This window comes from Salmo salar, chromosome 23 (assembly GCF_965601325.2).
Source record: "Salmo salar chromosome 23, fSalSal1, whole genome shotgun sequence".
Taxonomy (NCBI): Eukaryota; Metazoa; Chordata; class Actinopteri; order Salmoniformes; family Salmonidae; genus Salmo; species Salmo salar.
This window is the reverse complement of record NC_138313.1, coordinates 27614603-27639273: the sequence shown is the minus strand read 5'-3', so window position 1 is coordinate 27639273 and position 24671 is coordinate 27614603. Positions and strand designations below refer to the sequence as shown.

General features: G+C 42.7%; 2 protein-coding genes across 7 annotated transcripts in view; both read right to left on the bottom strand.

Moving 5' to 3' along the window:
* Nucleotides 1-19528, bottom strand: part of LOC106584324 (epidermal growth factor receptor substrate 15) — a 41971-nt gene extending 22443 nt beyond the window's left edge. For 3 of the 6 annotated variants that reach the window (XM_014169469.3, XM_014169470.3, XM_014169473.3), the window contains exons 1-13: nucleotides 19405-19527; nucleotides 16885-16926; nucleotides 16255-16344; nucleotides 16095-16142; nucleotides 15680-15775; nucleotides 9368-9430; nucleotides 8996-9121; nucleotides 8677-8736; nucleotides 7971-8183; nucleotides 7734-7879; nucleotides 7292-7454; nucleotides 6439-6521; nucleotides 1540-1612 (exon numbers count right to left, since the gene is read on the bottom strand). In XM_014169469.3, the coding sequence (XP_014024944.1) occupies nucleotides 1540-1612; nucleotides 6439-6521; nucleotides 7292-7454; nucleotides 7734-7879; nucleotides 7971-8183; nucleotides 8677-8736; nucleotides 8996-9121; nucleotides 9368-9430; nucleotides 15680-15775; nucleotides 16095-16142; nucleotides 16255-16344; nucleotides 16885-16926; nucleotides 19405-19431 (1230 nt within the window). In that variant the 5' untranslated portion in view covers nucleotides 19432-19527. Of the gene's footprint in view, nucleotides 1-1539; nucleotides 1613-6438; nucleotides 6522-7291; nucleotides 7455-7733; nucleotides 7880-7970; nucleotides 8184-8676; nucleotides 8737-8995; nucleotides 9122-9367; nucleotides 9431-15679; nucleotides 15776-16094; nucleotides 16143-16254; nucleotides 16345-16884; nucleotides 16927-19041; nucleotides 19335-19404 lie in introns of those variants that run through there. The other 3 variants (XM_045706249.2, XM_014169471.3, XM_045706250.2) reach the window with 2 other exon arrangements.
* A 1286-nt stretch (nucleotides 19529-20814) lies between these two features.
* LOC106584323 (calreticulin) lies at nucleotides 20815-24373 on the bottom strand. The gene is made up of 9 exons (XM_014169468.3): nucleotides 24073-24373; nucleotides 23633-23734; nucleotides 23268-23471; nucleotides 22981-23075; nucleotides 22538-22747; nucleotides 22321-22434; nucleotides 22006-22149; nucleotides 21761-21853; nucleotides 20815-21621 (listed from the first exon to the last, which is right to left on the bottom strand). The coding sequence occupies exons 1-9, from the start codon at nucleotides 24164-24166 to the stop codon at nucleotides 21427-21429; spliced, it is 1251 nt and encodes a 416-aa protein (XP_014024943.1). The 5' UTR covers nucleotides 24167-24373; the 3' UTR covers nucleotides 20815-21426.
* Nucleotides 24374-24671: the final 298 nt, after the last annotated feature.

Here is a 24671-nt window from a genome sequence, read left to right as displayed (position 1 = left end):
ACTTCATATTCAGCAATTACATTACTGATTTACTTTACATTTACTGCATGGAGAATTACTCCCGATCACTGTGCAAATGTTAAATAGTTACTGATTACTACTCATTGGCCTTAATTTTTACTGTATAATCCAATCTCAGTTGCTCATATACCTATTGAAAAACAGACGAGTTTTCATCCATTATTAATATATTGATGCTGGCTAATTGGCTATAATCATTGCTGAGGGGAACCCTGGGGTAAGGAAACAGTGAAGTCGGTCTAATGACAACCTTCCACACCATTGGTTTACAGTACCAGAGGAAGAGCAGCCTTTCATAAATACACAGCAGAAAATAACTAATGTTCAATGCAGGGTAATATTGCCATATTCCTATATAGTGTGATCACTAGGGTTCGAGTACGGCCGAGAAGTGGCAATATAAAAAGGTGTACAAGTGTTAATTTAGTCCTCTCAGAGAGAGTGGGTCAATAGTGAACAGGACCTGAGAGGATGGGATAATGAAACCTGACAGAGAAGATTATAAAGACAAGATTATAGTCACACACGGGACTCGGGCTTACAGCTGATACCCCTCTGCTATGGTACTGGCTTATTCAACAACACTTGAAATGTTCCTAAAAATGCATTAAATAACATATGGACAGACCAAAATTACAGGGTATGAAAGTATAATTTAATATACAGTGAGCTCAAAGTATAGGGACAGTGACATTTCTAGAAATGATACAATGACTATGGAGGTTAAAGAGAAGACTGCCAGCTTCAATTTGAGAGCATTTTCATCCATAGCGGGTGAATTATTTAGGAATTACAGCTCTTTTTATACATAGTCCCTCCCATATTGGGGCGAATTTCGTATTGTCATTTAGCAGATGCTCTTACCCAGAGTGATTTACAGGGGCAATTGGGGTTAAGTGCCTTGGTTAAGGGCACATTGACAGATTTTTCACTTATTAGGTATAATGAAGTAGTCAAAAGGCTCAGCATTTGGTCTGATATTCCTAGCACACAATGATTCCACAAACTTGTTGGATGCATTTGCTGTTTCAGATTATTTTGTGCCCAATATAAATGGTAAATAATGTACGTACGTCCTCTAAATAGGTTATATTAATAAATCAATTCATATGCTTGATATTAACAGAGGTAATTCTGTCGAAATGTATCACTGAAGCAAGAACTAAACAGCTTGAGGCTACAGTTCAGTTTGCGCAATCGAGATCGTCAACATCAAAATGTCAACATGGTGCAGTATAGATGTATATGGAACCAGTGGAGGCAGCTCTGACTCAGGGAGGGTGTTTGGTTTCTCTGCTGCTCAGCCATAGCTTCATAGCCTAACCGAACCAAGAGGGCTACCTCTAACAAATTCAACAAGAGCAGATGAACAGTAGACTGATTTGACATGAGAAAATGCATTTATAAAACCAGTAGAAAATCTAAATGTACAGACATCAAGTGGATGAAATGAAGTGTAACAATATAAGGGCAGTGAGAGCGCTCAGGGGAGGCATGCACGTAGCACGTTCACTGTACCTGGACTTCACTGGTCCTTTCTCTGATGCTCTTCTCCTGCTCTTTAATTTCCTGTTCCACATTGCTCTTCTCCCTGGAAGACCAGCACAGCAGACATGAGTATTTAATCACCGCGGAGACCGAGGGCACCCCCAGCCAGGCTACCACCCCACCACCACCTCTACAATCTTCCCCAGTCGACAGCTCCACTCCCTGCACCACCATCCTGATCCTACTGTAGCAGACCACACCGACTGACCAATCAACGCCTGCAACAACTGCCTTGAGCGAGAGGGGGGTCTGTGCGTGTGTGCGTGTGGTGTGTTCTGGCAGATGAGAGGCGCGAGAGAGGGGTAGGACTGTGTGTGGCTGCCTGGAGGAAGTGTCAGTGATTCAGCGAAGAGAGGGGAGGGATGAAGCTCTATACCTCCCATTGTTCATTTCCCTGTGTGTTCATCCTCCCATCCACCCCTCCCAACTCTTTCCTGGTCAGATGACAAGGTAGAGGAGAGGGAGCAGAAGATGCGCGAACCGAGCGAACCAGAGCGCGCGAACCAGAGCGCGCGAACCAGAGCGCGAACCAGAGAGCGCGAACCGAGCGAACCAGAGAGCAAGTGAGCGAACGAGGCAGAGTAAACCAGGCGAGCCAGAGAGCGAACCAGGCGAGCCAGAGAGCGCGAACCAGAGAGCGCGAACCAGAGAGCGCGAACCAGAGAGCGCGAACCAGAGAGCGCGAACCAGAGAGCGCGAACCAGAGAGAGCGAACAGAGCGAACCAGAGAGAGCGAACCGAGCGAACGAACCGAGCGAACCAGAGAGAGCGAACCGAGCGAACCAGAGAGAGCGAACCAGAGAGAGCTAACGAGGCAGAGTGAACCAGGCGAGCCAGAGAGCGAGCCAGCCAGAGAGCGAACCAGGCGAGTGAGCCAGCCAGAGAGCGAACCAGAGAGCGAACCAGAGAGCAAGTGAGCGAACCAGAGAGCAAGTGAGCGAACCAGAGAGCGCGAACCAGAGAGCGCGAACCAGAGAGAGCGAACAGAGCGAACCAGAGAGAGCGAACCGAGCGAACGAACCGAGCGAACCAGAGAGAGCGAACTGAGCGAACCAGAGAGAGCGAACCAGAGAGAGCTAACGAGGCAGAGTGAACCAGGCGAGCCAGAGAGCGAGCCAGCCAGAGAGCGAACCAGAGAGCGAACCAGAGAGCAAGTGAGCGAACCAGAGAGCAAGTGAGCGAACCAGAGAGCAAGTGAGCGAACCAGAGAGCAAGTGAGCGAACCAGAGAGCGAACCAGAGAGCGAACCAGAGAGCGAACCAGAGAGCAAGTGAGCGAACCAGGCTGAGCGAACCAGGCGAGCCAGCCACAGAGCGAGCCAGCCAGCCAGCCAACGAGCCAGCCAGCCAGCCGAGCCAGCGAGCCAGCCAGCCAACGAGCCAGCCAGCCAACGAGCCAGCCAGAGAACGAGCCAGCCAGCCAGCCAGAGAACGAGCCAGCCAGCCAGCCAGAGAACGAGCCAGCCAGCCAGAGAACGAGCCAGCCAGCCAGCCAGCCAGAGAACGAGCCAGCCAGCCAGCCAGCCAGAGAACGAGCCAGCCAGCCAGCCAGCCAGAGAACGAGCCAGCCAGCCAGCCAGCCAGAGAACAAGCCAGCCAGCCAGCCAGAGCGAGCGAGACAGAGCGAGCGAGCGAACGAGACAGAGCGAGCGAACGAGACAGAGCGAGCGAGCGAACGAGACAGAGCGAGCGAGCGAACGAGACAGAGCGAGCGAACGAGACAGAGCGAGCGAGCGAACGAGACAGAGCGAGCGAGCGAGCGAACGAGACAGAGCGAGCGAGCGAGCGAACGAGCCAGAGCGAGACAGAGCGAGCGAGACAGAGCGAGCGAGACAGAGCGAGCGAGCCAGACAGAGCGAGCGAGACAGACAGAGCGAGCGAGACAGACAGAGCGAGCGAGACAGACAGAGCGAGCGAGACAGACAGAGCGAGCGAGACAGACAGAGCGAGCGAGACAGACAGAGCGAGCGAGACAGACAGAGCGAGCGAGACAGAGCGAGCGAGACAGAGCGAGCGAGCGAGACAGAGCGAGCGAGCCAGAGCGAGACAGAGCGAGCGAGCGAGACAGAGCGAGAGAGCGAGCGAGACAGAGCGAGAGAGCGAGCGAGACAGAGCGAGAGAGCGAGCGAGACAGAGCGAGAGAGCGAGCGAGCGAGACAGAGCGAGCGAGCGAGACAGAGCGAGACAGAGCGAGCGAGCGAGACAGAGCGAGAGAGCGAGCGAGACAGAGCGAGCGAGCGAGACAGAGCGAGACAGAGCGAGCGAGCGAGAGAGCGAGCGAGCGAGCGAGCGAGCGAGCGAGCGAGACAGAGCGAGCGAGCGAGCGAGACAGAGCGAGCGAGCGAGCGAGACAGAGCGAGACAGAGCGAGCGAGCGAACGAGACAGAGCGAGCGAGCGAACGAGACAGAGCGAGCGAGCGAACGAGACAGAACCTCTGGAGACCCTGCTAAAAGGCTCCCTCCCTCACTCCTCTTCTCTCCTTCCTTATTCAGCCTCCCAGCTCCCTCCATCTGCTCTGGCATCAAACAGCAAAACACACTTCAATGGGAACACGTGTGGGTGTCTTTAAACAAGATTCCACTGACACCATTACAACTGTACTGTATATATTCCCTGAAATAGTCCAATGTGTTGAGACTAGAGGTCGACAGATTAATCGGAATGGCCGATTAATGGGGCAGAACGACAGATTTTTACCTTGTCAGCTTGGGGATGCAACCTCATGGTTAACTAGTCCAACGCTCTAACCACCTGCTTTACGCTGCACTCCACAAGGAGCCTGCCTGTTACGCGAATGCAGTAAGAAACCAAGGTAAGTTGCTAGCTAGCATTAAACTTATCTTATAAAAAACAAATCAACCATAATCACTAGTTAACTACACATGGTTGATGATATTACTAGTTTATCTAGCCTGTCCTGCGTTGCACATAATCGATGTGGTGCGCATTCGCGAAAAAGGACCGTCTTTGCTCCGACTTGTACCTAACCATAAACATCAATGTCTTTCTTAAAATCAATACACAAGTATGTATTTTTAAACCTGCATATTTAGTTAATATTGCCTGCTAACATGAATTTCTTTTAACTAGGGAAAATGTGTCACTTCTCTTGCAAACAGAGTCAGGGTATATGCAGCAGTTCGGGCCGCCTGGCTTGTTGCGAACTGTGTGAAGACTATTTCTTCCTAACAAAGACAGCCAACTTCGCCAAACGGGGGATGATTTAACAAAAGCGCATTTGCGAAAAAAGCACAATCGTTGCACGACTGTACCTAACCATAAACATCAATGCCTTTCTTAAAATCAATACACAGAAGTATTTATTTTTAAACCTGCATATTTAGCTAAAAGAAATCCAGGTTAGCAGGCAATATTAACCAGGTGAAATTGTCACTTCTCTTCCGTTCATTGCACGCAGAGTCAGGGTATATGCAACAGTTTGGGCCGCCTGGCTCGATGCGAACTAATTTGCCAGAATTTTACGTAACTATGAAATAACATTGTAGGTTGTGCGATGTGACAGGAATATTTAGACTTATGGATGACACCCGTTAGATAAAATACGGAACGGTTCCGTATTTCACTGAAAGAATAAACGTGATAGTTTCCGGATTCTACCATATTAATGACCTAAGGCTTGTGTTTCTGTGTTATGTTATAATTAAGTCAATGATTTGATAGAGCAGTCTGACTGAGCGATGGTAGGCAGCAGCAGGCTCGTAAGCATTCATTCAAAACAGCACTTTACTGCGTTTTGTCAGCAGCTCTTCGGAATACATTGCGCTGTTTATGACTTCAAGCCTGTCAACTCCCAAGATTAGGCTGGTGTAACCGATGTGAAATGGCTAGCTAGTTAGCGGGGTGTGCGCTAATAGCGTTTCAAACGTCATTCGCTCTGAGACTTGGAGTAGTTGTTCCCCTTGCTCTGCATGGGTAACGGTGCTTCGAGGGTGGCTGTTGTCGATGTGTTCCTGGTTCGAGCCCAGGTAGGAGCGAGGAGAGGGACGGAAGCTATACTGTTACACTGGCAATACTAAAGTGCCTATAAGAACATCCAATAGTCAAAGGTATATGAAATACAAATTGTATAGAGAGAAATAGTCCTATAATTCCTAAAATAACTACAACCTAAAACATCTTACCTGGGAATATTGAAGACTGATAAAAGGAACCACCAGCTTTCATATGTTCTCATGTTCTGAGCAAGGAACTTAACGTTAGCTTTCTTACATGGCACATATGGCACTTTTACTTTCTTCTCCAACACTTTGTTTTTGCATTATTTAAACCAAATTGAACATGTTTCATTATTTATTTGAGGCTACATTTATTTTATTGATGTATTATATTAAGTTAAAATAAGTGTTCATTCAGTATTGTTGTAATTGTCATTATTACAAATAAATAAATGTTTAAAAGCGGCCTATTAATCTGTATCGGCTTGTTTCGGTCCGCCAATAATTGGTATCGGCGTTGAAAAATCATAATCGGTCGACCTCTAGTTGAGACAAAGCGAGCCCTACTTCCGAGGGGTAGTTATATGCTCCAACACGCTAACAAACTCTTCCCAAACAAAAAGCCGGAACTAACCCATCTCCCAAATACACTTGGTACATGGACTAATACAACAACAGTGAGACTATTTGACTCTAATATGAGACTAAATATTTTGCTGTGCGACCTCAAATTTTATTTAGGAGCACCAGTGGACCTAGAAGAAAAAAAATGTAGGATTCCAGCTTTATTACCTCAAATATTTTTCATTGTGCTTCAACACTGTGCGTGCACCTACATTTTACAACTTAGGCAGCCACGTGCGTAGAGCCCTGGTCAGCATAGAGCCCTGCAACTCTGATGATTGACACTCACCTTTGTAGGTCAACAATCTCATTGCTGAGTGAGTCCAGTTCCTTGATGGCAGAAAAGTCTGCTGCCAGATTTGCTGCGTTGCTCTGGTGGGGAGAAATCATTCAAAGCAAACGATTTGTTTACATTCACGTGCTTCACTGACCATACTGTACTACACTACAACATATACACAACATCTAAACATTAAATCGACAGAATGGCAAACACGATGTTGAATAATGTAAATATGAGCCTCCAACTAATTTAAGGTCGCCATTTAAAATCAAACCCATTTTACTGAACATGACAGAATCCCAAAATGACCCATACAAGATGGGATATTTTTAAGAAATGCATGAACACTGAAGGCACATCTACATGCAAACACATATGGATAAGGAGGGCACTAAAATTACTAATTGAACTAGGAGAAAAACAAAAGGGTAGGTAGGGAATATTAGGAGGTGGGTACATGGGTGGGTGACACTGCCAGGAGCTAAGGGGGAGACACAGTGAAGCTAACACTCAGTAGAGTCCCCAGCTAGAGGGAGATCCCACCTTGTGTACAATGCATGACTCATGAGGAAGAAAGCAAAGAGACAGCATACACAGACAGGGTCAGAGAGAGACACAGCAGCAAGCTAGAAAACAAAAACCCACACACCACAGGAGAAGGGAAGGAAACGATTAGTAAAACGTCAGGAAATAGAAGTTTTCAAATTTGCGTCACCATCAAGTAGCCTATTCATCAAAATACACAACTCCTAGTCCTTTTATAGAGAAATGCACACGATTCAAACAGGATATTCACAGTTTGTGATTATTGGATGTTTAAGAGGGCATTAGATGGTACAGGATGATAGGAATGAGTTACCTGCTTGGTTGCTAGGCTCAGTCTGTCAGAGGGAGGGATCATTTCAGCAGAGAGGTTCTGGGGTGGGTCCACACCCGTGGTCAGTTTCTGGTTAATTAGATGCAGCGCTAGTGCAAACTGTTCCCTGGTTAGCTTCCCCATGTCCCCAATGTCACAGAGCTCCCTGTGGAACACAGATGACCACATCACACAACAGAACGATCCATTTACCCTTCCGGCAATGGGCATAATATTGACTAAAACTATGGTCCCGTTTCACAGACCCACATTAAGCCTAGTCCTGCTAAATGGAAAAAAGTAAACTTTTTTTTAGTCCAAGAATTGGCTTACTCTGCGTCCAGAAAGCAGCCCTGTATGACCAATGTCCTTGTTTCATTAGTACATTCAAGTGCAGAGAGCCAGGCACCCCATGTTATCTAAGAGATTGTTCCCTGAATCATACCAGATGTGTGCTAGTGTGGCAGAGGGCAAGCCAGTCTTTAAGAAGATATCTCTGACTTCAGGCCCAGACACCAGCCCATCCATGTCAAGATCGGTCTTCGCAAACACCTCGTCATACTTGGATTTGTCTGGAGGAGATACAGCCCACTGAAAAGAGACAGAGGCGACAGGATGGTTATGTAGATATGGATTAGGTCTTGCCGCCCCACTTTCATGCGGGGATGAATATTATACTCACTGTGACTGGGGTCACGGCTGGTTTGGAGGGCAGGGTTTTGGACCCTGAAAGGGAGGAGCGGCTCTCTTTGACGGAAGGGGGCGAGGGTAAAAGGGGCATCACTGGGGGTACAGAGACAGGGGGATTTTTCCTCTTGGAGGGGGGCACTAGAGGAGCAGGTAGAGACATGGGCACGGGCTCCCCCTCCAGAGCTCTGTAGACAAGGTACATGGCCTAATAAAGGAGAACAGACACATCGATAAATCTGCCTATCATGTAATTTCAATATAAGATCAGGGAAGTCCAATATTTACAAACAACTTATTTTATTCGAGAAGCACACACTAAATCTTACAGCGGAGTCCACATTTCCTCCTTGCACATACTAAAGATTTGACAGCAAGCATCTGGCCATTACATAAGTGCATGCGTTCATTAAAATGTGAGAACTTCAAATATAGCACAACCCTGAAACAAAAAGCCCTCCATCTTGAGATACAGGATCCTTGATAGAAAGCAAGAAGGCCTTGAAGCCAAGCGTACATGAGTGCAAACAATTATTGATGAAATATAAATAAAAGCTGGAGAAGGCTATCCAGAAAATGGGCACAAGGGCAGTGTACATATTATTATTTTATTTTTTTTAACTAAGTTGGCAGTTAGGCTACATCTCTCCTGCATGAATTTCCTCATATCTTTCCACTTTAATGATAAATCTATTCCTTACCACAGCAAACTCATCTCGGTCAAGCATACCATCTCTGTCTAGGTCACTCAGTTCCCACACCTGCAACATTTAGGGAATTCAGTCCATTCAGCAATAAGTCAAAAAAATAATATGTATCTAGTCGCTAAAATAGACCAGTCGTGGACTTAAAGCAGATCAATGTTGTCACAAATTACAACACAGTCAAGCCTTTAAAAAGCAGCGGCTATGTTTAAAAACACAAGACCACCCTCCAGTGGGCAATTGGGCATATGCATTTACTCTGACGACCATCAAAACTAATTCATTATGAGCCCTGGAGATATGCTATGCTGCTTACCCTTCCCAGTACGTCCACTGGAAGTTTAGAGTTCAGCAACACTGGTTTGACCTTCTCCCCAGAGAGCATGCCACTAACGGGGGAGAGGCTATCGAAGACGGCATCAAATTTCAGCTTCTCTTCCGTCTGGAAAGATAGAGACACGATATAGGTGCATGATTGAAGCAATTTCTACTTCAGATAAAATGAATCAGGTGGACTTTGCAAAGTTGAGAACTCCCCTTACATGGCTTTGAAAAATGGATTTGAATGAAGTAAACATTCAAATAAATGTGTCCTCCCTTCATGCTCTTTGCTTCTGCTTTCATTATAAAGGGATCAGGACAAAATGACCAGGCTACATTTAAAGAAATGGTAATAAGTTCGCCTCACCTTGACCACCCATGGGCCGTCAATGGACACTCCCCCAGGTGGAAGTGGGCTGCTTGTGTCATGCTGAGGAGAAAAGTTGCATCATCAACAAAGGTTCCCTTTTCAGCTCAAAGCACATAAACGTGTAAAATTGGCTTCTAAAACAAACATTTGTTTAAGGGGGAGACAGGATTGTTAAAAGAAATGTAAAAGATATATAAAAAATATTAAAAATAAAAAATAAAAAAAACCTGGCAATGTTTACATGATCCCCTTTCAAAACAGTCCCATTTTTACAACATTCTTGCCAGCATTCTACTAAATTACTAAAATATATATGCCTTTTAAACATCCCATGCGCATGGTGCCACTGATGATGAGTGGGAGTAGGGGTGTGCCTATGTGGGTGGGTGTCTATTTTGATGAATATATAAGTGATGAGTAATAACACACACCACACACACACACACACACACACACACTCCATTAGGAATTTGTTTAGGCAGGTTAAGAAACATTAAGACTGCGAACATTTATTTTCAAAATAATAGAATAGCATATTTTGAGTTTAATTATGTTACTGGTCTGTGCAGCCTATAGGGTACATGGCTGTGCCATGCAAATTAAATCAATTGTACATTATTTGGTTTATTAAAGAGACACTACATTTACATTCCCATGACCTGATCACAGCCAACAAATGTTATAGTAAGGATAACTCCCCGAGACAGTTTGTGCAGAAATTCTTTGGTTGTGCAAACCCAGTTTCATCAGCTGTCCGGATGGCTGGTCTCAGACGATCCCACAGGTGAAGAAGTCAGATATGGAGGTCCTGGGCTGGCATGGTTACATGTCGTCTGCGGTGCTGATGCCGGTTGGACGTACTGCCAAATACTCTAAAACGACGTTGGAGGTGGCTTATGGTAAGAAAATGAACATTCAATTCTCTGGCAACAGCTCTGGTGGACATTCTTGCAGTCAGCATGCCAATTGCGCGCTCCCTCAACTTGAGACATCTGTGGCATTGTGTTGTGACAAAACTGCACATTTTAAAGTATCCTTTTGTCGTCGCATTTTAGTCATTTAGCAGACGCTCTTATCCAGAGTGACTTACAGTAGTGAGTGCATACATTTTCATATGTTCGTTCCCAGCACAAGGTTCACCTGTCGTAATGATCATGCTGTTTAATCAGTTTCTTGATATGCCACACCTGTCAGGTGGATGGATTATCTTGGCAAAGGAGAAATGCTCACTAACAGGGATGTAAACAAATTTGTGCACAACATTTGATAAATAAGCTTTTTGAGCATTTGGAACATTTCAAGGATATTTTATTTCAGGTCATGAAACATGGGACCAACACTTTACATGTTGCGGTTATATTTTTGTTCAGTATACAGTACCAGTCAAAAGTTTGGACACACCTACTCATTCAAGGATTTTTCTTTACTTTTATATTGTAGAATAATAGGGAAGACATCACAACTATGAAATAACACATAAGGAATAATGCAGTAACCAAAAGAAAAGTGTTAAATTAAAATATGTTATATTTGAGATTCTTCAAAGTCGCCACCCTTTGCCTTGATAACAGCTTTGCACACTCTTGGCATTCTCTCAACCAGCTTTATCTGGAATGCTTTTCCAACAGTCTTGAAAGAGTTCCCACATATGCTGGCAACTTATTGGCAGCTTTTCCGTCACTCCGCGGTCCAACTCATCCCAAACCATCTCAATTGGGTTGAGGTCGGGTGATTGTGGAGGCCAGGTCATCTGATGCAGCACTCCATCACTCTCCTTCTTGGTCAAATAGCCCTTGTGTCACCAGCAAAGCATCCCCACACCATCACACTTCCTCCTCCATGCTTCATGGTGGGAACCACAAATGCGGATATCCTCCGTACACCTACTCTGCGTCACAAAGACACGGCGGTTGGAACCAAAAATCTCTCATTTTGACTAATCAGACCAAAGGACAGATTTCCACCTGTCTAATGTCCATTGCTCGTCTTTCTTGGCCCAAGCAAGTCTCTTCTTATTGGTGTCCTTTAGCAGTGGATTCTTTGCCACAATTCAACCATGAAGGCCTGATTCACACAGTCTCCTCTGAACAGCTGATGTTGAGATGTGTCTGTTACTTGAACTCTGAAGCATTTATCTGAGCTGCAATTTTTGAGGCTGGTAACTAATGAACTTATCCTCTGCAGAGGATACTCTGGGTCTTCCTTTCCTGTGGTGGTCCTCATGCACTTGAAGAAACTTGAAAAGTTCTTGAAATTTTCCAGATTGACTGACCTTCATGTCATAAAGTAATGATGGACTGTCGTTTCTCTTCGTTTGAGCTGTTACTGCCATAATATGGACTTGGTCTTTTACCAAATAAGGCTATCTTCTGTTTCCCAACCCTAAACTGTCACAACTGATTGGCTCAAAGAAATTCCACAAATTAACAATGCACACCTGTTACCACCGATAAATCCACTATAATGGAGAATTTCAATAAGCATTTTTCTACGGCTGGCCATGCATTCCACCTGGCTACCCCTACCCTGGTCAACAGCCTTGCGCTTCCCACAGCAACTCGCCCAAACCTCCCCCACTTCTCCTTCACCCAAATCCAGATAGCTGATGTTCTGAAAGAGCTGCAAAATCTGGACCCCTACAAATCAGCCGGGCTAGACAATCTGGACCCTCTCTTTCTAAAATTATCTGCCGAAATTGTTGCAACCCCTATTACTAGCCTGTTCAACCTCTCTTTCGTATCGTCTGAGATTCCCATAGATTGGAAAGCTGCCGCAGTCATCCCCCTCTTCAAAGGGAGAGACACTAGACCCAAACTGCTACAGACCTATATCTATTCTACCCTGCCCTTCTAAGGTCTTCAAAAGCCAAGTTAACAAAACATATCACCAACCATTTCGAAATCCCACCCTACCTTCTCCGCTATGCAATCTGGTTTCAGAGCTGATAATAGGGGCACCTCAGCCACGCTCAAGGTCCTAAACGATATCATAACAGTCATTGATAAGAGACATTACTGTGCAGCCGTATTCGTCGACCTGGTTATGCCTTTCGACTCTGTCAATCACAACATTCTTATTGGCAGACTCAACAGCCTTGGTTTCTAAAATGATTGCCTCGCCTGGTTCACCAACTACTTCTCTGATAGAGTTCAGTGTGTCAAATCGGGGGTCCTGTTGTCCGGACCTCTGGCAGTCTCTATGGGGGTGCCACAGGGTTCAATTATTGGGCCGACTCTCTTCTCTGTATATATCAATGATGTCGCTCTTGCTGCTGGTGATTCTCTGATCCACCTCTACACAGACGACACCATTCTAAATACTCCTGGCCCTTCTTTGGACACTGTGTTAACTAACCTCCAGATGAGCTTCAATGCCATACAACTCTCCTTCCGTGGCCTCCAACTGCTCTTAAATGCAAGTAAAACTAAATGCATGCTCTTCAACCGATCGCTGCCTGCACCTGCCCAGCATCACTACTCTGGACAGTTCTGACTTAGAATATGTGGACAACTACAAATACCAAGGTGTCTGGTTAGACTGTAAACTATGCTTCCAGACTCACATTAAGCATCTCCAATCCAACATTAACCTGTTAGGGCTAGGGGGCAGTATTGACACGGCCGGATAAAAAACGTACCCGATTTAATCTGGTTACTACTCCTGCCCAGTAACTAGAATATGCATATAATTATTGGCTTTGGATAGAAAACACCCTAAAGTTTCTAAAACTGTTTGAATGGTGTCTGTGAGTATAACAGAACTCATATGGCAGGCAAAAACCTGAGAAGATTCTGAACAGGAAGTGGCCTGTCTGACAAGTTGTTGTTCATCTTGGCTCTTTTTATTGAAGACTGAGGATCTTTGCTGTAACGTGACACTTCCTACGGCTCCCATAGGCTCTCAGAGCCCAGGAAAAAGCTGAATGATATCGAGGCAGGCCCAGGCTGAAACACATTATCGCTTTTGGCAAGTGGCCGATCAGAGTACTATGGGCTTAGGCGCGTGCCCGAGTCGACCCCATGCTTTATTTTCTTTCGTCTGTTTACCTAAATGCAGATTCCCGGTCGGAATATTATCGCTTTTTTATGAGAAAAATGGCATAAAAATGGATTTTAAACAGCGGTTGACATGCTTCGAAGTACGGTAATGGAATATTTAGAATTTTTTTGTCACGAAATGCGCCATGCTCGTCACCCTTATTTACCCTTTCGCATAGTGTCTTGAACGCATGAACAAAACACCGCTATTTGGATATAACAATGGATTATTTGGGACCAAACCAACATTTGTTATTGAAGTAGAAGTCCTGGAAGTGCATTCTGACGAAGAACAGCAAAGGTAATAAAATTTTTCTTATAGTAAATCTGACTTTGGTGAGTGCTAAACTTGCTGGGTGTCTAAATAGCTAGCCCTGTGATGCCGGGCTATCTACTGAGAATATTGCAAAATGTGCTTTCACGGAAAAGCTATTTTAAAATCGGACATATCGAGTGCATAGAGGAGTTCTGTATCTATAATTCTTAAAATAATTGTTATGTTTTTGTGAACGTTTATCGTGAGTAATTTAGTAAATTCACCGGCAGTGTTCGGTCGGAATGCTAGTCACATGCTAATGTAAAAAGCTGGTTTTTGATATAAATATGAACTTGATTGAACAAAACATGCATGTATTGTATAACAATGTCCTAGGGTTGTCATCTGATGAAGATCATCAAAGGTTAGTGCTGCATTTAGCTGTGGTTTGGGTTTATGTGACATTATATGCTAGCTTGAAAAATGGGTGTCTGATTATTTCTGGCTGGGTACTCTGCTGACAAAATCTAATGTTTTTCTTTCGTTGTAAAGCCTTTTTGAAATCGGACAGTGTGGTTAGATTAATGAGAGTCTTGTCTTTAAAATGGTGTAAAATAGTCATATGTTTGAAAAATTGAAGTTTTTGCATTTTTGAGGTATTTGAATATCGCGCCACGGGATTACACTGGCTGTTGAGTAGGTGGGACAAGAATCGGCTTCCTATTTCGCAACAAAGCATCCTTCACTCATGCTGCCAAACATACCCTTGTAAAACTGACCATCCTACCGATCCTCGACTTCGGCGATGTCATTTACAAAACAGCCTCCAACACTCTACTTAACAAATTGGATGCAGTCTATCACAGTGCCATCCGTTTTGTCATATCTCACTGGTCACCCCCAAAGCCAATTCCTCCTTGGCCGCCTTTCCTTCCAGTTCTCTGCTGCCAATGACTGGAACGAACTGCAAAAATCACTAAAGCTGTTGACTCTTACCTCCCTCACTAGCTTTAAGCACCAGCTGTCAGAGCAGCTCACAGATCACTGCACCGGTACATAGCTCATCTGTAAATAGCCCATCCAATCTACCTCATCCCCATACTGTATTTATTCATCTTGCTCCTTTGCACCCAAGTATCTCTACTTGCACATTCATCTTCTGCACATTCTACCATTCCAGTGTCTAATTGCTATATTGTAATTACTTCACCACCATGGCCTATTTATTGCCTTACCTCTCTTCTCCTACCTCATTTGCACATGCTGTATATAGATTTTTCTACTGTATTATTGTTGTATGTTTGTTTATTCCATGTGTAACTCTGTTATTGTATGTGTTGAAATGCTTTGCTTTATCTTGGCCAGGTCACAGTTGCAAATGAGAACTTGTTCTCAACTAGCCTACCTGGTTAAATAAAGGTGAAATAAAAATTAAATAAAAAAAAATAATTGAAATGCATTCCAGGTGACTACCTCATAAAGCTGGTTGAGAGAATGCCAAGAGTGAAAAGCTGTCATCACGGCAAAGGGTGGCTATTTGAAAATATATTTTGATTTGTTTAACAATTTTTGGTTCATAGTTTTGATGTCTTCACTATTATTCTACAATGTAGAAAATAGTAAAAATAAAGACAAACCCTTGAATGAGTATGTGTCCAAACTTTCGACTGGTACTGTATATACACACACACTTAAATTGAGAGAAAAAAATGCATTAAAAGCATTTCTGTGAAGCTTTGTGATTAACGAGGACAAGTTTGATGTCGGACAATAATAGAATGTTCAAGATTTAATGAGTGCAAAAGCCGGTAAGATGAAAGGCAATGTTTAATACCGAGGCATTGGCAAGACTTTGAAACATAATACCGCAATCATGACAATCTCAGTTGGCGGAAATTAAAGTACAGGCTTTGTTACCGGCAACACCTTTCAGATATAAAGAAAATGCGGTAGAAAGTTGTCAGCATGCTAAAGTTGACAGGTTTTCGTCTTGGCGTCAGCGATGATTGTACTCACAAACTTTGGGAGAGAAACTGCCAAATTTAGACTCTTGAGTGCCACCTCCAGTCCATTTTGGGCACAGGCCACCAACCGGAGAGCAATGAAGAATTGCTGATGGGAGCAGAGACAAGAAGGGAAAGGGGGATAACTATTCAGTTGGACAACTGAATGCATTCAACTGAAATGCGTCTTCCGCATTTAACCCAACCCCTCTGAATCAGAGGGGCTGCCTTAATCGACATTGTTTGCTCCCAAGAAACAGTGGGATTTTTACCTTGTGAGCTCGGGGATTCGATCCAGCAACCTTTCGGTTACTGGCTCAACGCTCCCACCCGCCAGAAGTGTATTGTCATGAACCTTACTACAGTCAAGGAATCTTTTAATACTTCTAACAAGACATTGGAAATCTACTACCTAAAAATTGGCCTACCTGTTTGTTAAGGCACCCCTTGCGTTCTGAATCTGCCAAATCCCAGATCTAAGAAAACATTTTAAATACATCAGTCACACAGAGATTCCCACAAACTAGTATAATGGTTAAGTTCCATAGCTTGGTGTCTGGCCATGAGCTGTGTCTCCTCTTATCTTACCTTGCCCAGGACAAGGTCTGCTAGACCTGATCTCTTCAGGAACAAGGCTGCATCAGCAGCTGCCACCTGTCCACTACCAGACGGGTCAACCTACACCACCGGGCAAAACAAGTCAACACTAGAAAGAAGAACTAGCCAGTAAAAGCACCAGATCTCCAACCAATTTGTGATGATTTGGCACCAAATAAGATTACATTCCATTGAACAAACAGGAACGCTTGAGTATAGGCTAATATTTTGAGATCATGGGAGGCCTTAATCCATCACATTTTCCCATTGCAGTGTCTAACCATTTCACGTAGTCGTCTTTGAGCCTGCACTGACAGGGTTAGCAAAGAGTTATAATTAATTCATAAAGAAGCTTCCTCTTGCACAGAGGAAATCACAGAGTGGAGAAAAGCCTGGAGACATGTTCAGTGCAACTCTGCAGTTGCTAGCTAATGCGGCACAGCATTTCCAATTCTATCTGGAGCCCTAATCTGAACAGCCCTGACAGACCATCGAAAGGATAGCTTCTCTTTTACTCAGCTTATAAACCTAGGTACTACCTGCATTAGGACAATCGTGGAATCCCCCATAGGCTTTTCTCAATAACATATCATAAAAAGACCCCTTGAAATGACACCTTACCTGTTGATAGTATTTTTCATAGACAGGATTTCCACTTGAGAGCTGTGGAGAGACATAAAACATAAAAAAACACTACATACATTTTCTGATCATAAAAAAAAACTGCCAACATCAACCAAACTGCAAAAGGTAGAAAGCATAGGATAAGACTTATGAATAGAAAAATATTAAATAAAGCTAAGCCTAAATCTCTGTCTGTGCAAGCATCAGCTAGTTAAATGACCAGACCACTGTCTAGAACACAGTACACTCACAGTAGACCAACTTGCTAAAGGTTGTTTGATTTCTGGTCCAGGCTGTAGTCCATTGCCATGGCAGCTGCCAAAAATCAAGACTAATACATTACAGGTGGGAATAGGCCCATTTACTTTTCAGGAAATCAATATGTTTACTCTGAGCATTTTGCATCATGTGCATCTTAATAGTTATTAAATCAGTGCTTCTTCTCCAGTTCTCTTTCATGAAATACCAAGACAGTGTTTGAATGCCATTTAGGCTAATACATCTACAGGCTAGCAATGTATATTTCAGTACTGTGTGTGCCTCTGGAAACCAAGTTGTTTGAAAAGTAGAAAGCTTAGTCCAACCAACAGGCTAAAGGAAGTAGCCTACACTAGCACATATTTTACACAATGAATAAAACAAAAAGCCTAGCGTATGTATACAATCAGATCGGGAAGAGACAGTTATCTGCCTAGTATAATATGAAAGACAGGCACTATAGCATCTTCTTTTGTGTTCAAGTACAAATGTCTCAAGTAATGTAATAAAGGGATGGGTGGGGGGTATATTCTGCTGGTTTCTGGAAAAAGAAACATGAGCTGGACTTCCTGACATTCACTTCCTGTGGCTCCTGATGGTGCATCCACAATAGGAGTGGTCTACCAGTAAGAGCTTTCTCTGTGAATAGGCTAAATATTGGACGTGACCTTCTCCTTTGTATTTTTACAAAATGCTAATGTGAAATTTGAACAAAGTGCAAATTTACAATAGCATATGCTGATTATGCTTTATAAAATATATAGGAGCTAGCTCATTGAAAAGCTGTTTTAATTGCCTATAACTTAGTCAATTCATAATCTGATCATTATTCACTATTTATTTTTCCCCGCCCTCCCCATTTTCTTTTGCAAACAATTGTGCCTGGAACTGTTGGCAGCCCAAACACAAGTCTTTGTGTAACTAATTGCACAGCAGTGTACACTCCCAATCATTCCCTTCACAAATCTGAAACAGATACTATACTGTGCTGGTGTGTCTAAAGTACTTTATTGTCCAATCCTTTAACTTCCAATGCACAGCCCTGCTGTCAAGTAACCATACGTAGCAGGCGTTTAAAAAAAAGCTGGCACAAACTGTAGCTAAAAGCCCCAGTATTTTGGCTAGCTGACTAAACTCCACATGTAGTGTAGTTTAGTCTTCTATATTTTGGACAGCTAACGTTATAGCTTAGCCTAGGTAAAGAACATGCCACTGCAAATAGTGAGAAATTGTACAGTCTATAAGACAAAGACATTAATCATTGCATAATTAGATAGCTAACGTTAGTAACATGTATAGCTAAAGCAAGCATGATTCAGTCAAAATATGTAGCTAGCTGAGAATAACAATATCATCAGATGACAGTCCTTGACCATAGTCTGAATGTTAGCCAAACGTACTAGTTTAGTCAATAGCAATAAAACAACACTGGCAAATCATTTCCACACTCAAAATGTATAAGCCATACAACCTATCCTATATGCTGAGGCATATCGGACGGCTAGTTCCTCTTTTCACTAGCTAGCTGTGATGACAGCAAGCTAACAAAGTTAATTTAACATTTTTCACTGGCAATACAAACTATTACAACTGGATAACTAGTTAACTACATAACGCGGACGTTAAATCCCCTACCTAATACAATAACGTTAACTAATCCAGCGAGTAGTTAAAGTGGGTTGCAGCTAGCTAGCCAACTAACGTTACATGTTGCTAACAGACTAGCTAGCTTTGTTAAACTAGCAGACTGATTCACACAGCATAGTACTGTGAGGGTAAACTGGTATAATTAGCTACGCTAGCTAACGTTGCTATTGCAAAGCAATTTTGACAGTCGAACAAGACATCGGGAACAGCAAATGCACTTTTTTTTCTTCTTATCGACAGTAACGTTACCTTTACTTCAAGATGCAGCAAAGTAAAGCAATGAAGTTAATATAATCAAAAGAAAATAACTACTTTACTGTACACAAAAGTTATAGCTAACTACTTATCCAACCATTCCAAAATTGACACTACACAAGTAGCTACTGTTAGCCTAGCTAGCTAACTACGCCCTTACTTAGCAGTCCCCAAGAGGGGCAAAACTTTTCCCAGGCATAGCTAGCTAACTTGGGGAGAACTTCCAAAGAATTAAAGAGACCGCGGGGCACACCCGTTTTAATATGTCCAAATCCACCAACAGTCCTCAAATAAATTGGCACAACATGGCACCTACACACTAATCACCGTTAGTTTCGAGTTAAAATACATGGTTACCTGAGTCAGAGAGAGACTGTCAGCCATAATGTTTCTATTCCCACTAACTACTTCATTCTGCGGTGCGATCACTGTATGGTTGCGATAGATTCGAGGTGGCTTTAAAACCTGGAGCTGGAGTTATTGTACTGGAATGGGTTGTTCACTCAGCTACGTCAGATGGCACTGCAGCAGTGCGCCTGCTGATGTGAATGAGATGAACGAATTAATTCCGGTCAAAGAATGGCTGCCTGCAACGCTGCAAAACTATCCACCCGTGAAGTGAAATTCGCCAAATGATCTATTCTACAATATCAATTTACCCGCCTCAAATTACGCGACACACACAATCAATTGGGGAGCAGTATACAATAAATAATGAGGCTTGTGAAAAAGCAACAATAATTGAGTCACACGCACTTCCTTTATGTTTTATTATTGGACAGTAATCTGTGTATCATAATTTCTTTCCTGCACAATCAAAATATCATCCATCCATATCCTCCCCAGTACAAAATATGTTTTACAAAAGGATCAAGATCCAATCAGCTTGGGACAAGTATCGAGGGTACAGCAGTGCAGAAACGTTGGCATTAAAAACCAAAGGGGTAAAAACACAACATAAATTGACATTGCCCCCAAAATAAACATATCAATGGACTGGCATCACTCCCTCCTGCTTAGTGTTTTAGAATATCTGAACGGCTTTATCCATGCAATCTGATTATTTTTATAAAATTTGATTTACGGTAGCCTGAGTGAGCTTGAGCAGTTCCATTCGTGAAAAATGAGTAGTTACCCTAAATCAAGCACACCTTTATGCTGAAATAGTGCTGAACGATTCGTGCTTTTTGAGGTCGGTTCAGGGTTGATTATTAAACAATAACCATAGTTTTCTATTTCGATTATTTGTGTTGAATGCTGTAACAGAATGAAACAATTAATACCAGTATAATGATGGTAGTGACTGTTCGTTACTGCTTATCACTTAACCATAATTTCACGTTACAATATTTCAGTTGTGTACATATGTTTTATTTGACTTTTTCCCTCATGTCTACATAGCTGCTGCATATGCCAACTAAACAACATAAAAAAAAAAAAAAATGTAGTTCAAAGTAAAGACATACTTTTATAACGAACATGTATTGTCAGGTAAAGACACATCGCAAAGCAACAGCTGCTCTCTAGATCCCCTCACGATCTCGCATTCTTCTGCCTCTTCCGTAGCAGGCGTAGAAGAAACAGACCGGCCAAGTAGATCCGCAATGGGTCAATTGTAGTTAAAAAAAAAAAAAAAAAAAATGATTTAAACTAAGTAGTAGAATGTTGGGAACTACAACTCCCTACTACATCGCACTGTGCAGGCAGGATCAGATTTATCTTTGAAGTTTTTCCAATGGGCACATTGAGAAAAAAAAAAAATTTGAATTCATGTCAGTCTCTTAGTTGTTTGAAAACCGAACAAGTCAACATCGCTCAGCACTATGTTGAAAATCATATGCAGAAAATGAAAAGCATTAGACTTTCACTTCATATCCAATACACAAGAGAGATGCCATCTTAATGCCACACACACCCCTTTCGGGTACAGGCACAAAAATGTGTCCAATTATTAAGACCAACAAAACACTATTTGCTGTAAAGATTAGTCAAGAAATTGTAGATAGTCAATATCCTTAAGTAAGAAAACAATGTAGGGTTAGCAGTAGAGCTTTGTTTACATTTCACTTCTCAAAAACAATTGCTGGCATAACATCAGTGCCAGAAAATGTTCATCTCAAATTTAAAGATAAAATCTTTCTAACATCTCCAACCTTGACAATTCTGAACTCCCATTGCACATAGAAACAGACAAAATAATGAATGTACTTAGTCAGTTTGCACCCATTCCCTTGTCATGTAATTAAAACAATAGCTTCCCACCAAAACATAAATGGCCAGCTTCAATGACGAACAGAACGTCCAATAAAGTCCAATCTCCAGCCTTGCGCCAATGGCTCATAGTCGACAGGGTTCCTTTTCAGAAGTTCCTGTTTGAGTTTATAACTCATCCTTGAGTTTAGAGTCTGTTTCTTCTTCCTCTTCCTCCTCCTCATCATCATAGTCTTCTTCCTCATCCCTCTCCTCTTTATCTTCATCTTCATCTTCATCTTCCTCCTTTTTATTCACCTCTTCTGCCTCACGTTTCTTTCTCTCCTCCTCTTCCAGACGGTCCTTCATCTTCTTTTCAGGGTCCTGTGTAGACAGAAAAAAAAAGCCCAGTTATTAACAGGATAGGAGATACTGCACACATCCCCTTTTAGAAAAGCTACATTATGACATGTCAATCTAATAACAGGAAATGGTGGTTAATAACAAGACACCATCGACTAACCTTTGTTGCACCCCATGTCTCGTTCCCCACTTCTTCCGCAAGTTTTGGGTCATTGGTGATGAGGAAATTGTCAAAAATAGTGCCTGACTTCACCTGTAAAATAATGAAAAAGTAATTGGTTAAGACTCAAAGAACGGTAAGAAATATCAATTTTACATTCTCAAAACAAAACTGTCTCAAAAGAATAGTAAAAGTTAATCATACAGCGTCACATATTAGTCAAGGATCAGAGTCAGTCACTTTACCTGCCACAAATCCAATCCAATCACCCCAATGCTGGCATATTGGTAGATTTCAGGGTCAGCAGTGTATTCTGGGTTGTCAATTTCAGGGTGCACCCATTTCCCCTTGTAGGCAGGATTGTCAATCTGTTTGGGTTTCCACTCCCCCTGAGAAAAACAATGTCAGAAAGTGGTTAGTTCCCTATGCAAAAATGTTTTAAATTCACACCAAGTAACTAGAAACAGCTTAATCAAAATGGCAAGAGGACATCTCGCCTAGTGTAGTACGAGCACACCTGATTCTTGTGGCCATCACTTCAAACGACCATGGAGGCTTACCTTATAGTCCGGGTTCGTGACCATGGGAGGCTCCCACTCACCATCCATCTCATCATCCCAGTCATCAGGCTTCTTGGCATCAGGGTCAGGGATGTTCTCAGCAACATCCCAATCCTAAAAGAAAACAGTGGCTTAATAATGTCCTTTGCATCGGCATTTTCTACAGAAACCTAGATTGTGTTCTGATGCCTTCTTTAGTTTATCTTCTAAAACATACCTCTGGTTTCTTGTCTTCAGGATCATCAATGTTCTCCTTCTCATCCCAGTCGTCTGGCTTCTCAGCATCAGGGTCCTTTATCTTCTTGAGGGGAAGGAAGTCCCAGTCCTCCTCTAGGCTTCCAGACTCAACTTTCTTGTTGTCGATTTTCACCTCGTAGGTGTTATCCGGATTGACTATCAGTGTGTACAGGTGGGTATATTCATCATCCTAGGGAAAACAAGCATAACTGTTAATAAAGGTGGCAGATTTAGCCACAAAACACATTCAGAAACTCCAACAAAATAATAAATGTAAGTCCAACACTTAACTTCTCACTGAGAAAAAAGGTGGAACAGCAGAAGTGTTACTTCAGATAACAGATGGTGAAGCTGATAGAAGACGAATACAACTGCTAGCATTGAATAGAAAATATAGCATAACTACAACAGTGCTTCTCTCACCTTGCATCTTATGTCTTTGTTGATCAAGTGATTCTTGCCTTTGTAGTTGAAGATCACATGAACTTTCTTAGTACCTGGACCACAGATGTCAGGACCTAAGACAGACCAAACAACCACAGGAACTTAGCTTCACACAGCCAATAGCATGTGGTATAAAGTACAGGCAACTGATAATAATACCTAGGGGACTCTCAATATAGAATGTGACAAATGGTCCATTCCACCATTACATATACGTAGACTAATCTCCAATGTTTCCACTTACAAATAGCATAACGTAGACTCACCAAACATGATGTTGTATGTGGAATCTCCATGCATTTCCTCCTGGTTGAGATCAGCTGGGAACAGCTTGATGTAGCCTCCACCACAGTCAATGTTCTGTTCATGTTTCACAGTGAACTGGATTACCAGTGTCTGGTCTTTGTTGCTGATGGACTCAAAGCGGGAGGATGCAGAGTAAAAGCGAGCATCCTGGCTGGTTTGAAGGCCTGAATTGTTTTAAACGTATAAGAAATACTAAACAAAAGCTCAAGTCAACCCAAGAGCAACTCAGCTCAAATGACCTATTGAGAAACAGCTAGATGCACTAGACCTTTTTGCTGGATCCTAAAATGGATGTAAGACAGAGGCACCTTTGATCTCATCTCACCTTTGCTTCTCTCTACATCACCATAGAATTTCCCAGCAGTATGAACAAACTTCCCATAGTCCGACCTGTGTTTGGATTCCACCCATCGGCTTTTCCATGCATCTGCAAAATGGTCATACAAAATCAGGAGTAAGTCACCTGAGCACTGAGGGCAGAGTCACTTGGCAAGGGCTAAGCAGCTAAGTAGTTGTTCTGGGAAAATTATAGGGGGCAGTACCTGCAACCCATTGACGGTATTTTGGATGAGTAATCACTAAATCAGAACATGTCATCTTAATGTGAATGACATTGAGCATGTCAAGTTGATTTTGCATAAAGTGAGCAGGCTATGAAGTTGTGTTTGCGACTCATCCAACACATAAAATGTTGTCTAGTCACATTTAAAATGTCGAAAAACAATTAAAGAAAATGTATACGTTTAGTATTTATGCATAACTTACCCCCATCTTCAAATTCTTCTCGGAAATAAACGGAGGACTCGCCAAAAATTGATGCGACCAATACGGTCATCAAAAGAATCAACATGGTTGTCATTTCAGCTTGATAAATAGACACCCTCGAAAATTGTAAATACAATTAGCTATATATAAATACAATTAATTACATATACACTGCATGTAGCAGTACAAATAGCTATGGCTAGTAACACGTTATATTGTTAAAAAGCTGAACTGAGAAGCTTAAAATGCCGCTATATGCAGCTGAAGCGCTTCTCTCCGTTCAGAACAGATGTCTGGTATTCATTGGATAGCAGGCAGCTCGAGAGAAAGCGTAACAACTTCTAACCAATCGAATTCATTGAAAAAAAGCATAGGACAAATCGTTTTCAGCCAATGCCAGCTGACCACGCGTTTCTTTGACTCACGCCCAATAGTCGTCGACAGATTACGCACACATGATATTGCCCGCAAGCGCCCCGAGTGGCGAGCGGAGGTTGCACTAATGCAGTAGAATGAGTAAAAAAAAATGTTTTACTCCACCTACCCGGCGCAACAGATGAGATAAATCAAGTGCACCTAATGTCATTTCATTTGAAGAA

Bases quoted from the DNA above. Each gene is read 5' to 3' on its own strand.
- LOC106584323 (XM_014169468.3), bottom strand. From the start codon at position 24,166: ATGACAACCATGTTGATTCTTTTGATGACCGTATTGGTCGCATCAATT. The intron at 23,076-23,267 runs GTGAGTCTACGT...GGTCTGTCTTAG, and splicing joins CACATACAACATCATGTTTG to GTCCTGACATCTGTGGTCCA. The intron at 22,435-22,537 runs GTATGTTTTAGA...GTTTTCTTTTAG, and splicing joins CTGAAGACAAGAAACCAGAG to GATTGGGATGTTGCTGAGAA.